General features: G+C 46.6%; 1 protein-coding gene across 23 annotated transcripts in view; it reads left to right on the top strand.

Moving 5' to 3' along the window:
* MTSS1 (MTSS I-BAR domain containing 1) overlaps positions 1–17,395 on the top strand; it is a 163,504-nt gene that overhangs the window by 97,605 nt on the left and 48,504 nt on the right. For all 23 annotated transcript variants that reach the window (XM_026679114.2, XM_087962174.1, XM_026679108.2 and 20 more), the window contains exons 4-5: positions 13,967–14,051; positions 15,175–15,266. In XM_026679114.2, the coding sequence (XP_026534899.2) occupies positions 13,967–14,051; positions 15,175–15,266 (177 nt within the window). The remainder of the gene's footprint in view (positions 1–13,966; positions 14,052–15,174; positions 15,267–17,395) is intronic.

The raw sequence follows: 17,395 nt of genomic DNA, 5'->3' as shown, positions 1-17,395 counted from the left end.
CCAGAGAGTGGGATGTGCTTCTGAGTCCTCTTCTTGCAGGCTGAGCTTTAGATGAGGAAACGCTCCGCCCCTCACGTGACACCGCGCAGCGTCTCCCCAGTTTTTGCGATAACGAAGAGAGGTTATGAATTTCTTCTAATCAACTATTGGCTCCTTGGCTGAAACAAGAGTCCCCACCAGACGGAGAAGCTAGGGTGGGGCTGGATGCTCCTCGCGGCTCGCCGAGAAGGGGCGTATCAGGTAAGAACCAACGCCCATTCTCCCTCGAGCCGCTCGGAGCATCCAGAGAGTGGGACATACTAAAGCTTGGCTGTCCTACGGTGGGACTCCGTCTGGGCCGGAAGCCCCTCTGGGTCACTGATGACCCTCTGTAGGACCCGTCGGCCAAAAGAGGCCTCCGCTGAGGCATACGTATCTATTTTGTAATGTCTGATAAACGGGACGGAGAGGCCCAGGTGGCTGCCCGACAAATGTCAGCGATGGGGCTTGCGTGGCCCAGGCCGCCGAGGTAGCTGCACTCCTGGTGGAATGGGCGATTATTCCACCAGGTGCGGGCAGGGATTGAGAAAGGTAACACCTGGCGATAGTCGCCTGATCCAACGACTGATGGTGGAGGGAGAGACCTTGAGCCCCAGTGTCCTGGGCTGAAAGGAGAGGAAAAGGGATTCCGATCTTCGCAGGGATTGAGTGCGCTTAATATATATACACAAGGCCCTTCTAACATCTAGGGTGTGCCAAAGGACCTCCCTGTCCCTCGAGGGCCTGGGGCAAAAGTTTGGTAGGACCAGCTCCTGTGACCTATGGAAGGGTGAGTTAACCTTGGGTAGGAATGTGGGGTCGGGACGAAGGACCACCCGATCAGCATGGAACACGCATAGATCGCTCCTAACTGACAAAGCTGCTATTTCTGAAACTCGACGAGCAGAAGTAATAGCCACTAGAAAAACTACTTTAAAGGTGAGAAATTGAAGGGATGACTCCTCAGAGGTTCAAACGGATGACGTGTAAGAGAAATGAGGACTTTGTTGAGGTCCCATGTGGGAACCTGTGAACAGTGGGAGGGCACAGGTTGGTGGCGCCCCTAAGGAAGGATCTAAGCCGGGGTGATGAGAAAGGGAACCGTAGTTATCACAGGAGACCACGGTTGAGAGGGCAGAAACCTGCCGTCTCAGGGTGTTAGGTGCAAGCCCTTTGCGAAGGCCTTCCTGAAGAAATTCCAGGATCTGTGCAATAGAGGGAGAGAGGGGGTCAATCTGGGACCCACTACACCACTTGCAAAACCCCTTCCAAGTGGCATCATAAATTCGTGTGGTGGAGGGTTTCCTAGCGGCCAAAATAGTGTCGATGACTTCACTGGAGAGTTTCTCGCTGGTCAAACGGATCCGTTCAACCTCCAGGCGGCTAACTGGAGCCATTGAGGCTCCGGATGCAGAAGGGGCCCTGAGAGAGGGAGACCCTGTCCGGGGATCCGCCATGGGGCGCTACCGATAAATTGCGGAGGTCCGCAAACCACGGTCGCCTGGGCCAATAGGGAGCCACCAGAAGAAGGTCTGCTCTCTCCTGTATGAGTTTCTGTATGACTCTGGGAACTAACGGGAGCGGAGGGAAGGCATATAGGAGCCCTGGGGGCCATGGGCAGCGCAGTGCGTTGTGATTCTCCGACCCGTGGGACGGTACCTGGAGAAAAACCGTGGAAGCTGCGTGTTGGACGGGGAGGCGAAGAGATCCACCACTGGCAGGCCGAATATTCTGGACGCCTCTTTGAATAGGGATGGATGGAGACGCCATTCTGTTTGGTCCACCGTGGCCCTGCTCAGCCAGTCCGCCTGAGTATTGTCTATTCCGGAGATGTGTTCGGCTTTTAGTGATAGGAGGTTGGACTCTGCCCAGCGGCAGACGCTCGGCCTCCTCATCAGCTGGATAGACTGGATGCCCCCTTGCCTGTTGATATGGGCCTTGGCCGTGACGTTGTCCGTGAGAATGAGGACGTGATGTCCGCGGACCTGAGGGAGGAAGCTGCGCAGGGCCAGGTGGACGGCGTGAAGCTCCAGCTAGTTGATGCTGCATCTTTGCTCGATCGGCGACCACTTGCCCTGTGCTGAGAGCGAGTTGACGTGAGCGCCCCAACCGGATAGGCTTGCGTCCGTAGTGATGGTAAGCCGTTGAGGTTCCGTGAAGAGGTGGCCCTGTTGATGGCGGGGTTGGTCCACCAGAGGAGAGACGTGAGGACCCTTGGAGGAACCTTGACTCTGGCCTTGAGTTGCTCCTTCCGGATCTTTGGAACGGAGCAGGAACCACTGAGGGATCTGCTGTGTAAACGGGCCCAGGGAATGATTGAGATGCATGACACCATTTTACCCAACAATTTAGAAAGGTCAAGTAAGGCCACCCTCCTTGAACGCCTAACCTGTTTGACCAGAGCTTGAATGCTAAGGAACCTCTCCGAGAGAGGAAAACCCTTTGTGAAACCGAATCAATTATGGCTCCCAAGTGGGTGATTCGGGTAGATGGGGTAAGTTGGCTCTTTGCCAATTGACTAGGAACCCATGTGCCCGTAGGGCGGAGAGGGTGACTCTGGTATCCCTGACTGCCTGGGACTTGGACGGGATAGAATAAGGATATCGTCCAAGTAGCAGTGGAGGCGGACGGGGCGCCCTAAGGTGAGCCGCCAGGGCCGCAAGGACCTTGGTGAAGGTCCTGGGGCCGAGGCCAGTCCAAAGGGTAGGGCCACGTATTGATAGTGAAGGCTATTATAACAGAACCTGAGGAATTTGTGGTGAGAGGGCCTGATTGGGATGTGGAGGTATGCCTCCGAACGATCTATGGAAGATAACCAGTCTCCCCGCCTGGTACCTAAGAGAATTGATTGCAAGGTGTGCATTTTGAATTTGCGCTGGATAAGGTGACGGTTGAGCCGTTTCAAGTCTAGTATGGCTCTCCAGCCCCAGAGTGTTTGGGCACCACAAAGAGATGGGAATAGAATCCCCTTCCTCTCTGAGCCGGTGGGACGGGTTGAATGGCCTGGATGTCAAGCAGATGATGGATGGCTGCATCCATTAGTGCACGCTTGGCGGGATCCCTTGATGTGGGGATGGGATGAAACAATCAGAGGGGGTGGACCTAAACTCAAGGGTGAGACCAAACCTGACGGTGTCCCTAACCCATGCATCGGATGTGGATTTGTCCCATTGGGCGGCGAAGTGACTGAGGCGGCCGCCAATGGGGAGGAGGGAGAGGCTCTATCTGGTTCGGCTGGTAGGGCCTTCCTCCCGATCCCCGAAAAGGCCTCTTATAGTTGCCGCCGCGTCTGCTTCTGTCTCCAGAGTCCGAACGATCCTGGGATCGGAAGGAAGGGGGCCTGGTGTATCTGGGTGGGAAGGGGTTGGTAGAAGGGGCGGGGGAAGCCCCTCCGAAAGGGCTGTGGGCCCCTTGTCTCTGACCGTCGAAAAAGGGAGGGCAGATACTTCCTCTTGCTGCGGCCCTCGACCAGCAGGGTTCCAAGGCCGGGCCAAACAGTTTATCTCCCTTGATGGGAGCAGTGGCCAGCTTGACCTTGTTCTTTACATCCGCCTGCCAGTGTTTGAGCCACAGCAGGCGGCGAGCCGTGACATGCGATGTGATGGCCCTGGAAGAGAACTTTACCGATTGGTAAGTGGCGTCAGCCGAGAACTGGCTGCAGCCACCAGCCGCTATGTCCTGGTGTGCTCTCACATTGGACGCGGGGACGTGTTCCCTGAGCTGACATAGCCAATGGATGGAGGACCTTGTGAAGAATGACGCGCCGTAGCCGATTTAATGGCCCAGGCGCCGGATAGATGGGCCCTGCGCAACGCCAGTTCCATCCGCTTGTCCTCAGGTTTCAAGGCCTCTAAGGCCTCACTGGGGGTAGAGGAGGAAGCAAGGCCCACAATGGGATCATCAACCTCCGGTATGTTCAGAAGGCTAGACATTGCCGAATCAAGATTAAAGAATCTCTTGTCTTGGCTAGAGGGTGTAGGAGGGGTCCCTGTGGAAGTAAGTTGTTTCGCTACTAGGTCTACGAAGATGGGTGGGGACGGGATGACCTCAGCCTCCACCACTGGTTGAGTGAAAATGGAGTCCTCTGGGCCCTCTGGGGCGGGGGGGAGGTCAGTAGGAGACTGGGGAAGAAGGCCAGAGACGTTCTTGGCCTTAAGGAGGAGGGATTTAAACATGTGAGGCTTGAACAGCCCCCAAATGCGGGTTGGTCAGGAGAGGTCCCCTCGCGTCCTCCGACATCTCCCCTCCATGATGTCCGCCTCTAAGAGGGGTTCACTGTAACGGGAGGATCCCATCCGGGAGTCCTCTTCCTCTTCCCTGAAATCCCCAAAGTCCCCTTCCTCCTCCTCCTGGGCCTCAACCGGAGGAGGGCTGCCCCTCTGAGAGAGTACCTGATCAACCGGAAGGACCGGCTGTGGAAGGGATCTGACGGATAAAGAGTCGTGCTCGGAAGCTCGTGGAGAGTAACCAGATCTGGTCATGTGCTGTAGGCCCTCTGCAATGCCCTGGCGGATGGCGATTCCATCCAAGCCCTGATGTGGGCTGGTATCTCGGAGGTAGAGGGTTCTTCCTGGCGCAGGCCAGCAGCCGTGGTGTAAAGGTGGCTTCAGGGGTCCGTCTAATCGGAGGTCCAGGGGTCAAAAGACCCTGAAGTGGACTGCGCCTAGGTAGGGAAGAAGGGTCTGGGGGGAAGAGGTTGAGTAGTGATAGGGGTGGGAGAAGGAAGGGCTGAAGGCCCCGGGCGGGACTCCCTTGATCGCCTGTCAAACTCTCTTTCCAACGCTTTATGGCGCCTTAAGGCGTCACGTTGGGAGGCCTTGGAAGGTTCCTTGGCCTGCCTGAGCAAGTAATGGGACTTTGCCTTAGCCTTCAAGGAAGGTTGTTTAGAGAGATTGTTGTCTGCCATTTTGGTAAGGATAATAATAATAATAATAATAATAATAATAATAATAATAATAATAATAATAATAATAATAATAATAATAATAGCAGTAGTAAAAGCAGTAGTAATAGCAAAAGGCGGTTGGCTCGCCTAGAAATTGGCCTGGGAGTAGGCCGGGTGAGGCTTGAGCTGGCCCGCTCCCCCTTTTGGAATTTAATATGTACAGTGATAACAGGTAGCCAGGAATATATATATATAAAATAATATGTACAGGTATATAAACTTTTTTTTTTGTAAGGTTATCTATGTATATAGATATAATATATACAATTTTATATATAAACTTTGATTCTTTGAATACTTTTTAAATTTTTTAATTTTTTAATTTTTATTTTGTATATATAAACAATAACAGTAAATGAACTAGGAATGAATCACGGTACTGGCTAGATTGACCAAATAACGCCTGAGGCCTAGCGAGAGAGAGGCCTCTGGCAGCCTGCCTCCAGGCAACAAACCGGAGGGGGGTGGGCTGCAACTTCACCCCGATGAAGGCTGCGGGAGGCCAACAATAAATGAGAGCGAGCCAGGAAGATCGCTAGAGGAAGTTAAGCTCTTGACCAGAGGTCTGAGACGTTTACATCCACCGCAGCCGCAACAGTCAGAAATAAAAATGGCTCCCGACCACGATGCGGGCGCCAAGATGGCGGCCGCGAGCTGAGCTATGTCGGCCGCCTTCGGACGGTAGGGAGGGCTTGCCCGGTTAGCTCAGCGCCTGGTGTCCCTAAGGAGCGGCTAGCCCTTCCCGGTCGGCGCTTTTGGGTGGGGGAATCCAGCGAAATTGCGTGCGCGCGACAAGGCAGCGCGGGAGGCAGAGACGCGATATACCAATGGGGGGTCGCGCGAAACGCTGCGAACCCGCCCGCTTGGCCCCTAGGGGCGAGGGGAAACTTCCCCTAAGTCCCAGCCCTTTGCGCAGGAGGAAGAAGGAAGAAAAATGCCAAACCTGAGAGGAATAAATTAGGCAGAATAACCAATGTTTGAATCAGCCAAGGAGCTCTTTCTAACAGCAGCCTGACTCTTCGAGGCTGAGCAAAAGACTGGGAGACGCTGCGCGTGTCACGTGAGGGGCGGAGCGTTTCCTCATCTAAAGCTCAGCCTGCAAGAAGAGGACTCAGAAGCACATCCCACTCTCTGGATGCTCCGAGCGGCTCGAGGGAGAATGGGTTGAGCGTGGTGCACCTTCTTCTCGCTAGAGAAAGCTTTTATGGGGCAATTGCCCTTCAGATTCTTGTAGGCAAAGTGTGCTGCCGGATGATGTATAAAAATTATGCCAAGGCAAAATCTAAGCCAACCAATCCAGTAGCTTGCTCTTTTCATTCCCAGCCTGCAGAGCCATCACCTGTAAGCTAGGCTGTCTCAAAAAATGGGAAAGATTGTTGCAGGGACATTTTGATCATGTTGCATGATGTACTTTGGTGGATCCTTTCACTAGTTTTGAATGAGCTCCTATATACACACTTTGGATAGGTATAAATAATGAACAGTATTATTACAACGAAATCTTTAGGTCCTAGTACAGGTAGGATATGAGTCACGTTGGCGCAGTGGTTAGAGCGCAGTCCTGCAGGCTACTTCTGCTGACTGCCGGTTGCCTGCAATTTAGCAATTCAAATCTCACCAGGCTCAAGGTTGACTCAGCCTTCCATCCTTCCGAGGTCAGTAAAATGAGGAGCCAGATTGTTGGGGGCAATAGGCTGACTCTATAAACCACTTTAGGATTGTAAAGTACTGTAAAGCGATATATAAGTCTTAAGTGCTATTGCTATTGCTACCTCGCCTTACAACCAGAATTAACATTGCTAAGCAAGGCAGTGAGTCACACCTGATTTTATGATCTTTTTTGCCCTGGTTGGTAAGTGAATCACTACAGTTGTTAAATAAATCATGTGGTTGTTTAGCAAATCCAGCTTCCTCCATCGATTTGGCTTATCAGAAGGTCGCAAATGGTGATCACATGTCATCCGGGACACTGCAACTGTCATAGATACATGCCAGTTGCCAAATGCCTGAATTTTGATCACATGACTGTGGGGAATGCTGCGATGGTTGCAGATGTGAGCACCAAATGTGCTGTTTGAACGGTCACTAAATCATCATCTCCTTTGAATGACTCCATAATCCCTTGTGGAGTGTAGTCTGGGCAACTGAATGGAGCAGAGTATTTACTGGCCGGATGCCCTTCCTGTCGCCAGTGCTGAGTTTTATTCAGCAGATGAATTCTCACTGTGCCCAGAGAGAGAAATATCTGCCTCTACCTAGGATCTCACTCACAGCCTCCGGATTGTGAGGCGAGAGCTTTGCCTTTAGGCCACCGCAACACTCTGAACGGCCACCAAATGAATGGCTGTAAACTGAGGACTGCCTGCACAGCATCGGTTCATACAACGCAGTCCATGAAGAAATAACCCCTTTTGGTTGTGAACTGGTTTGTCCACTTCCTAACGAAGAAGCGTGCTGCAAGTAGCCATCATTTAGACAGGAAGCCTCAATAAAGTGAGGCAACCTAGTTTTTATTGCATTTATCCAGGGGTGGGATCCGACCGGCATAACAACCGGTTTGGCGACCGTGCGCATGGGTGTCAAATGCATGCTGCACACATATCAAATGCACACTGCATGCACATGCGCCCTACTGGCTCCAGCAAGCATTTACCTTCTCCAGCTGACGAGTGGCACTCAGATGTGCCACGCAAAGCAGCTGAGGAGGAAAACGCAGCCGCTAAAGGACAGCCTCGAGCCCGGGCGGGCGGGCCAAACAGCAGACCAAAACCTCGTCCCAGTGAACCAGTTCGTTGTCAGCTGCCCTTCGGAGCTACCGGTTCTATAAAACCGGACCAAACCGGTAGGATCCCACCCCTGCATTTATCATAACCAGGCGGAGATGCAAAGAGTGTATACTCTGTGACGCTCAACCGACAAAGCAGCTTGGATTTTTGCATTTTTTTTTTATGGAATGGAACCTGAAAAAGAGTCTGATTAGTGATTTTATGTGATGCACCCAGCAGGCGTATATCGCTGATGTCATGTCTGGGTCTGTCCTTCACAGCAGTAGAATCCAAAATGGTGCCTCGTAGTCCGAACGTGTGGTTTTATAACTGCCACTTTCCCCATCTCATTTTGCTTGTCCCCGGCCAGAAGCAGCAGGGATGAATCCAGCGTTTACTCTTTTGTTGGCTAAGTGGCAGAGAATGCCTTGAAAAAGGCACAACGCATAGGCCAGCCAGGAATTTTTTAAAAAGCCAGTTGTGCTTTTGTGAAGATTTGGAATGTTGCAACTTGGGTTGGTTTCTAGGTTCTTAGCTTGGAACAGTCAGAATTTTCCAAACTTAAAAAAAAACCCCAAACATTTTGCATATCCCCAATTAGTTCTTTGAAAGCTTTTTTTAAAAAACCTTCCTTAATTTTTAGCACGAGGATGTTGCATTTCATTGAGATAAATGCATTTCATGCCTGCAGGTGCTCTTTTTCTCCCCCAAGTAGGACCATTGGAACTGTATTACAGGTAGACCTGGACTTAACAACCATCTATTTTGCGATTGCTTGGAGTTACAGTGGCACTGGAGAAAGTGACATGGCAACTGGCATGTATTTATGATGGTAGGGACAAGGTCATCAACCTTTGTGACCTTCCCAGCTGGCTTTTGACAAGCAAAATCAGTGAGGGGAAGCCAGATTCACTTAATGATTGCATGATTCACTTAACAACAAATCACAGCAAAAACAACTGTGATTTGCTTAATAATCGTGATTAAAAAAAGGTTATGAAATCAAGCAGGACTCACTTTAACTGCCTTGCTTAGCAGCGGAAATTCTGGTCCTAATTATCATCTAAGTCAAGGACAATTTGTGTTTTATTTGATTCCACATCTTTAATAAATTAAGAAATAAATGGTGGTGATTCTACGTGAAGTAGATCTTAAGCAAGAATAGAAATTTAAAGATGCACTGGACCAGATTGAGGGTTAGTGCCAAAGCAAAGAGTTCTCCATAATAATAGTTAGCTAATTCTAAACAGCAGGTGCATCCTTCAAATTCATTTCCTTCAGTTCTGCAGTCTGAATTTTGAGTACCCTTCTCTTAGTGCCAAGATCAAAATCCCCTTAACTGTTGGTTGGAAGTTCCTTTTATTACGGTAATGGACAGTTTATTGGCAAGAGGTAACAAGCCATTGTATAAATCTCCCAGAAAATGGTTTAGGAGGTCTGTTAAGCATGTGCCAAAAGATAGAAGCTTAGCTTCCCCCCCCTTTTTTTTCTTGTGATGAATTTGTTTCCTGAATCATTAATTGGCTGGAGCAAATTTTAGGTCATCTTGACATAGAATGTTCCCAAATTACAACTAGCTGGCTTTAATATGCACAGAGAAAAAGAAAGTCATCCATCATTAAATATTGAGATGATACGATCCTGATTTTCCCTACGAAGAATAGTGAGATTTGTAGCTCAGGATTCCATGGGGTCCTTGGTGGCTTTCTGAGCTTGGTAGTTTTCTTGCAGATGTTTCATTACCAAACCAGGTAACATCATCAATGATAGCTTACTACTTTGTTAATGAAATGTCCGCAAGAAAACCACCCAGCTCAGAGAGTACCATGGTTTCTAGCACCGATGATGGTACCTAGTTTGGTAGTGAAACCTCTGCAAGTAAACTGCCAAGCTCAGAGAGCATCCAGGGCACCAAAGAAAGGAATCTTGGTTGACTTTCTTCCCATTGAACATCCTACAAGCAGACAATGTCAGAAATGGTGTAGGGTCTTCCACTTGGGCAGGGGTGGGTGGGTGGACTAGATGACCTACAAGGTCCCTTCCAACTCTGATTATCTGTTATCTGACAAAGTTGATTCTTCATCTGGAGGTTGGTAATCCGGTACATTCCCTGTCACCGTATAATGTCTGCAGCTATTCTCTCTTGGCCTTTGCAACTATTTTAAACATTTTTTAAAAAAAAAGGCACTGAAACTTGAAAAGTGGGGTGGGAAACTCTCCCTTCCTGCTGGATCTCTTATCCCTTTCATAGACTTGGGCTTCCCCAAATTCTGTTTTTAACTTTAATTTTAATGGGAGGAAATCCATTTCATAGCAAAGCTGTCCAGCCAGAGATACAGAGAATTTAAGCTGTTTTAACATTGTCTTTTATCTCGATGCAATATTTATAAGGAAGAGTTAGTGTACGCTGGGGCATGCCTGGTTAAACAAAGTGCTTGTGTTTGAAACACACTCACCGGTAGAAATGTCAAGCGTTGGAAAAATGTTTAGGGATCCAGTAATAATGTAAGTGGGAGAGAAGGAAGGAAAGTTGGTATTCACTGCAATCTTTTTTTCCCCTGTTGAGTCTGCATGTTTTCGGAGGGTATTTATTTTGTGTTTGCATTCTGTTTCTCTTCTTATTCTCTGAATTTTTTGACTGCACTTAACCTCCTGAGCAGATGGGGGGGAGAGAAAGAGAGGGCGGGAAGAGGAAGAGAAAGAGAATGAATGGTAAAGGATGGAGAGGCAGATCGAAATCCTTTATTTTACTTTTATTGCTTAACTATTTGAAGCTTCTGGTGTTAAGCTGTAAATAACTAAAACAGCAAAGTGAAAGAATACCATACTTTGTTTGAAAATGCAGTTGACTCGGCCTACATTCTTGTATGCACATATCCTGAAAATACGACTCTTTTGAACTCACTGGGGTTGTTCTTTAAGCACATCGACGACGTAGAACTACTCTTTTAGTGTGGTCATTAGGGCAGGTTAAAGAATGTTTGATGATTAGCCAGGAATGACGGCAATTTTGCAGGATGCTTTTACACTAGAAGTATTTTATCTGTCTGTCCATCCGATTTCCATAGCTGCTCATTTCAGTAAACAACAACAATTTCTCATCAATTACCAGTTCCCCTAGGTGAAAATGCATCAAACTGCATCACGGGAGTATCTAAATATTTGGGCTTTTGAACATAAGTAGAAGGGTGAGGGTAGATGGTTAATGAAGACATTTGCAATGCTTTAGAAAAACTGCAAATTCATAAAATGGGTGCCGGGGTGAATGTAACCAATCAGAAGGCATTTGTTAGTCTGGTGGACTAATCTTTTCCTTGCCTCAAGAGGTACTCCTACCATCCATTGAGGTCCTCAGGGACATTCCTCTATTAAAATGTGATGCTAGAACCAAATGGCTTGTTTTGCAGCAGTCCTATTCCTTCCTTCCTTCCTTCCTTCCTTCCTTCCTTCCTTCCTTCCTTCCTTCCTTCCTTCCTTCCTTCCTTCCTTCCTTCCTTCCTTCCTTCCTTCCTTCCTTCCTTCCTTCCTTCCATCCATCCATCCATCCATCCATCCATCCATCCATCCATCTTGTCACGTTCAAACTTCTACCCTCTGAAATCATTTGGGTTTGTTGCTTGTCTTAAATCATATGTGGTTAGTTTGACAATGCAATAAAGTGATCAGAGATTCAGCTGATAGATGTGTAAATATACATTTATTCTGTCCCCTTTTGAAAACTATATTTTGAATGAGAAGCTGTGCTTATATTGTCCCAATCCAAAATAAACATTCTGGAGGGAAGTTGTTCTACTGATTAATTGTTCTGTCAGGAATTTTCTCCCTAGTTCTGGGTTGTTTCTTTCTCCGATTAATTTCCGTCCATTGCTTCTTTTCCTGCCTTCAGATGCTTTGGAGAATGGGTTGACCCGCTCTTTTTTTTTTGGCAGCCCCTTAATGCCCAAAGCTTCTGAATTTTGCTAACTCACCAATGTCATCATTCTTCCTTCTGATCTTCCATTATCCATTTTAAATTAACTGAATTGTGAATGCTATTTTCAGTTTGCTGTAGAATCCTGCCTTTTCAACCCATAGACTGGATTCAGGTTCATTGAAAACCCAAACTGTTTAGAGAAAACAGCAATGATTCCTCAGTCTCCTGGCGCAATGGTCGCCAACCAGTGGGCCGGGGACCACTGGTGGTCCGTGAGAAAATTTTGGTGGTCTGCAGAGAAATGTCCCCCCTAAAGCACTCCCTCCAAAGCAATTAATCCAAGCTGCGCGGGAACACAAGCATGTGCCGCCCACATGGCCCGCTCATCCGCTGGCCCCACTCTTCGGCCGAGCACAAGCCTTACCTTAAGTAGAGCCACGCGAGCTCGAACTGGAAGGAAAGACCAACAGCGGGGGAGGGAAATCCGCCCCGGGGTGGCTTGCTAACATTGGTGGGAAAGTCAGTCCCATATTCCAGAGCTGCAGTAGTTGCAGGACTGGCCCTTTGGTCATCTGGAGCTGCTCCTCCAGTCCATGGCAGGCCGATGTACCCGGATGGAGAAGCAGCTGCTCCAGGATGACCAAAGGGCCAGTCCTGTGGCTATTGCAGCTCTGGAATATGGAACCGATTGTCCCACCCACGTCAGCAAGCCGCCATCAGTCAAAATTCATATTAGTGGTCCGTGGGATTTAATATTATGAGTTTGGTGGTCCCTGAGGTCCAAAAGGTTGGCGACCCGTCCTAGAGTTTGAAATCACCCATTGGTGAAAAATGAGAATAGGTCTGTGAGAGTGAAAAGAATAAGCCTATAAAATTTCTAGAAATTCTCAGAAGAAGGACCCTACCTGCCTAGGTGGGAAAGAATTTATGATATCTCTGTGGCATTCTTTAATGGCACTGCATTAACTTTAATGGCTTTGCAATCTTTCATAGTTAACATGAAGGCAAGGAGAGGTAGAGTAAAAATGGAATGCTATAAAACAGATTCAGGGAAAAAAACATATCAGTGACTGGATGAGATCTATATTCACTCATAGTCATATTTCTTGACTGGTGCTTATAATAAACAAAGGTTGGATTGTCTTGGTTATGCTATGATCTTCCTCAAGGAAGTCTATCTTTTCCCACTGATTCAGCAAGACAGTTTTAGCTAAGTTCTCATGTCCTTTAGAAACAGCACCATCTATTGTTCATGTCTGTTATGTGCAATCAAATATACAGTTTTTTGGCTGTGTAGGATTCTTGTGAATTGGTTTCTGAATGAGAAGGGGATCACACTTTGCATCCATCTCACAAGCAAGGAGCAACTAAATAATTAGATACATTGCAGCTCTATAAAATCCAATCTTAATTTGTCTCATTTCCTATTTCTCTTTTATGTTCCTGATACTTGACAACTTTAGAATTCTTAGCATGCTTCATTTTTTTTGATGTGGGTTACAAAGATAGGCTAGGGTTAGCATTATCTTCCAAATGTTCTGGGCTTCAGTTCTTACAGTTCCCAGCTTGCAAGAGCAAGCTAAATGATCATTATGGCAAATGAAATCCAGCCATATGAGAAGCATTAGTTTGAGGAAGTCTGACCATTGAAATCAGCTGACTTCCTTGCTCTAGTAACACTCAAGTGCTGGATAAAATTTTATTTGTAAGCTATTTCATTATTATTATTTTTTAAAAAATATTTCCACGCTTATTGCATCACACTCAAATAATTTGGAGGGATAACTTTCAAAAATACAATCTCATTCCAAATCTGTTTTGTTTGTTTTTTCCTTCTACCATTCAGTCATGTCTGATTCTCTAAGAATGCCTGTATTTTTTCTGGCAAGGTTTTTCCAGAAGTGATTTGCCATTGCCTCCTTCCTAGGGTTGAGAGAAAGTGACTGGCCCCAAGTCACCCAACTGGCTTTGGGCCTAAGGCATGAGTAAAACTCACAGTCACTCAATTTCTAGCCTGATCTTTAACCACTACTACACCAAATTGGCTCTCAAAAGTTTTATACTTTATTTCAAATTCCATATACATCAAAATCTATATGGAAATGTGTTACCCAGTTATCAGTCTCAGCAGGATCCAAAAATTTGTATAATAATGTTATGGATTTCTGTAGGAGCCCCTCATAAGGTTTGATCAGGTTCTTGAACCCCAATGCTTCGTACCCTCAGTCTAATCTGGATTTTACATGCTTATTTTCTTTGCCAGCATGAACTTGTGGTGCCAGCTTTGATATGTTAAGTCCATTTCTATTTTTTCTTCCTTTTCAGGTGCTACCAGAGAAATTGGCTCTGCTTTAACCAGAATGTGCATGCGACATCGAAGCATTGAGTCCAAGCTGAGACAGTTTTCAAGGTGAGTTATGCATGTTGCCAGCTGACAGCCTGGGAACAGAGTTTCATTAGATATTGGATGGCATTCAGAATTTAATTGGTACTCAGGTTTTTTCATTCAGGACCATATTAAGCTGTTTACTGGGGCTGAGTTCCAGCTAACCTCCACTTTTTGTTGCTGGGAACATCCTTTCATTTTTCTCCCACTCTACAAATTGGGCTTTGCAAAGGGGAAAACTCAATGTGAGAAGTCACATTCTGACTCTGTATTTTCAAAATAGGAATTCCTGTTTCAGACATTGCTGTAACTCAGCAGTGGGTGAAGAATGGCAAAACGCGTGATTTCCAATTTTTTGAGAACATTGATTAGTGTTGCAAAAAACAGTTTTTCCCTTGCGGGCCTATTTCTGGTAACTCTTGAACAAATTGGGGAGTTGTTCTTGCGTAATGATTAAGAGATTGAGACAGAAATTAAGGAAGTGTTGCTGCAAATCTAAATTGTGCTTCGTAGTCACAAAAGCAAGGATGCACATATTGAGCCTCCCTAGAGTTTTGGATTTGGCTTGTAGCCTTTTTGCAGAGATGCCACAAAACTGTCATTTTTTTTCTTAACGTAGCAGATGGGGGAAATTATCAGATAATGGCAAATCATCACATTAACTGTAAGTAATTGAACTTAGATTACATGCCTGTGTAATTAAATCAGATTTAGCATGTGATTTGTCCTGGTAATTTCTTTGTCCTGAGCATTCCATTCCAGTGGTGGGTTTGCAAACCCACCACTGAAGGATTAAGTGTGGCCCTTTCTTGCCACTCTTGCATTGAGTGGCCTTGGGCTAAACCAGTATTTCTCAACCGTGGCAACTTTAAGACGCTGGGACTTCAACTCCCAGAATTCCCCAGCCTCTCAATCTCAAACAGCCTGCTGTTTACTCTGTAAGGCAGCCTTGAGGCAATACATGAATCCTTTCTTACAGGATTGCTAAACCCAATTTATGGTGCCTGTCATTGAATCGGACTTTCTAAGTTCTGGATTTTGGTTCCTGTGTGGGAAAAGTGTGCCTTTAAAAGGTTTAGAGGTGGATTCAGATTGGTCCTTTTCCTGCAGGATTTGATTCCTCTTTGTGTTTTCTCAACAAAACTAGTGCTTTAATTGACTGTCTGATAAACCCACTTCAAGAACAGATGGAAGAATGGAAGAAAGTGGCCAATCAGCTGGACAAAGACCATGCAAAAGGTAGTTACATGGCAGTGGGACTGCAGGGGGCTGGGTTGGTGTGTGGGGCACACAGCAGAAATGATAGAATAATATGGGTGGAGACAATAGAGAAGAGCCTTAAAAGAACAGAAGGAGAATTGATGTCAGCCCAATGAAATAGACCAGATTAGAAACCAACAGCATAATCTCTCTGAGAAACCGGTTCACCAGATGGGATTAGCCCACCCGCTCATAAGGGGCATGCTGCGGTAACCATCAGCCAAGGAATTTAGGCGGGCAGAGTCCAAAAGAAGACCTTTTTCTACCATGGCTCCCTTGGAAACATTCTGCCCCTTGAGGTCAGATCTGTTCCCATCCTACTGGCTTTCTGAAAGGCCTGAAAACATGGTTGCGCCAACTCACCTGGGACCCCAATGGGGGTGTGGTACCTTGGAGGTGGCTCATTGAATAGTGAATACCCCCATCTCCTCCTCTCAGTGCACGCTTTACTCCCTCTGTCTCCATCCTGCTTAGTTTTTTTTAAATTTAATTTTAAAATTTAAGGTCTTTATTGTTTTATTCTGTATTTTATTCAATGTCTATAAGCCTCCTAGAGTCTCCTTTGTCGACATTTAAGATAGGTAGCTAGGTATCTGGATAGCTAGACAGACAGATAGACAAAAGTAGTCCTTGACCTGTAACCATAACTGAGCCCAAAATTTATGCTGCTAAGCCAGATAGTTGTTAAGTGAGTTTTGCCTCTCTTTACAGCTTTCCTTGCCACAGTTGTTAAGTGAATCACTGTTGTAAAATTAGTAACATGGTTGTTAAGTTGTTCTGACCCACGCCCTTTTCTGACAAATCAAACACAATCCAAAAGGAACAAAAATGCTTGTAATGCTTTTACAAAATAATTAGATGTGATAAGCATAAACCTTGCCAAACTCTGCGAGGCTTGCCAAAAGACAACAGACAAGAAATTTGCAAGACAAAAATTTTCAAATACAAACTCGGGATACTAGAATGTCCACGAGGCTGTGGTTTCAAAATGACTTTGCCTTCTGCAAAAAGAACGTCCGATTCACAGCTGGCTTTTATCTTCTTGAAGGAGGGGCCATTACCTTGCAGCCTTACTCCCGAGTTGCCCGTGCTGTTGTACCTGCTCTTTCCTCTGAGCAATCCTGCGCGCTTGGCACAGGCTCCTTGGGAACCTCCTCATCACTGCTGCCAGCCCCCACAATCTCTGAAGGCAGCAATCCACTCCCTAATGGTCCTGGCCCCTCATCTGAGTCCTCGCTCTCCTCAGCCGTCCGCACCTGCTGCCGGCTAAACAAAACATAAGTGAATCTGGCTTGCCCTTGTCAGAAGGTTGCAAAAACTCATCCCATGATCACCAGACACTACAACTCCCATAAATATGAACCAGTTGCCAAGCGTCTGAATTTTGATTACAGGACCACACAGGTGCTGCAACTGTCATTAAACGTGAAAAACAAGTCATAAGTCACTTTTTTCAGCACCATTGCTGAACGGCCACTAAAACGAATGGTTGTAAGTTGAGGACCACTTGTAGATAGATGTCAGAACAGCTACTTACAACGGCTATGAAAACAGAATTTTGCAAGTCTAAATGTCCTTCTCTTCTTCTGGAGAACGAGGGAGGGGCTCGTTTAATACATTTTCTCAAGTTATTTTCTTGGCCTGGGCTCTAGCCTCGTGGATCTGCCCCATGCCTTGGGAAACAGCTCTTCTTCCTGTGTCCTTCAAGGCCACTCGCTGTTTCCCCGACAGGTTGTTAAAAATCTGCCTGCTGACGGGTTCCTTCCTTTCAGACAATGGCTCTTACAATATTAACAGTAACATTCCCCAAACAATTATTGCTGATGCAAGACTCCAGTTGTCTCAGGACGCGAAACAATAGTCTTTATATACAAGAAGGCACATTGCTGCAGATATTAAGAAAAATTTCCTAACAACGGAAACTATTCAACAATCCAGCCAGTTGCCTGGTTGCTGCTGGGCAGGAGAACTTAAATCCCTGATATTTGCCCACAGATCTTCTTTTTGTAGTAGGAAATCAAAGGTACATTTTGGGTGACATTTAAGATGGGAAGCAATGTAAAAAAATTACATTGTAGTTGTAAATAAAATATATCCTGTAAGCCTAC

This window comes from Notechis scutatus, chromosome 3 (genome assembly GCF_049901735.1).
Source record: "Notechis scutatus isolate UNSWTSFEM ecotype Mainland chromosome 3, rNotScu1.2, whole genome shotgun sequence".
Lineage (NCBI taxonomy): Eukaryota > Metazoa > Chordata > Lepidosauria > Squamata > Elapidae > Notechis > Notechis scutatus.
Note: the sequence above shows the minus strand (reverse complement) of the source record. Positions and strands in the feature narration are given on the sequence as shown.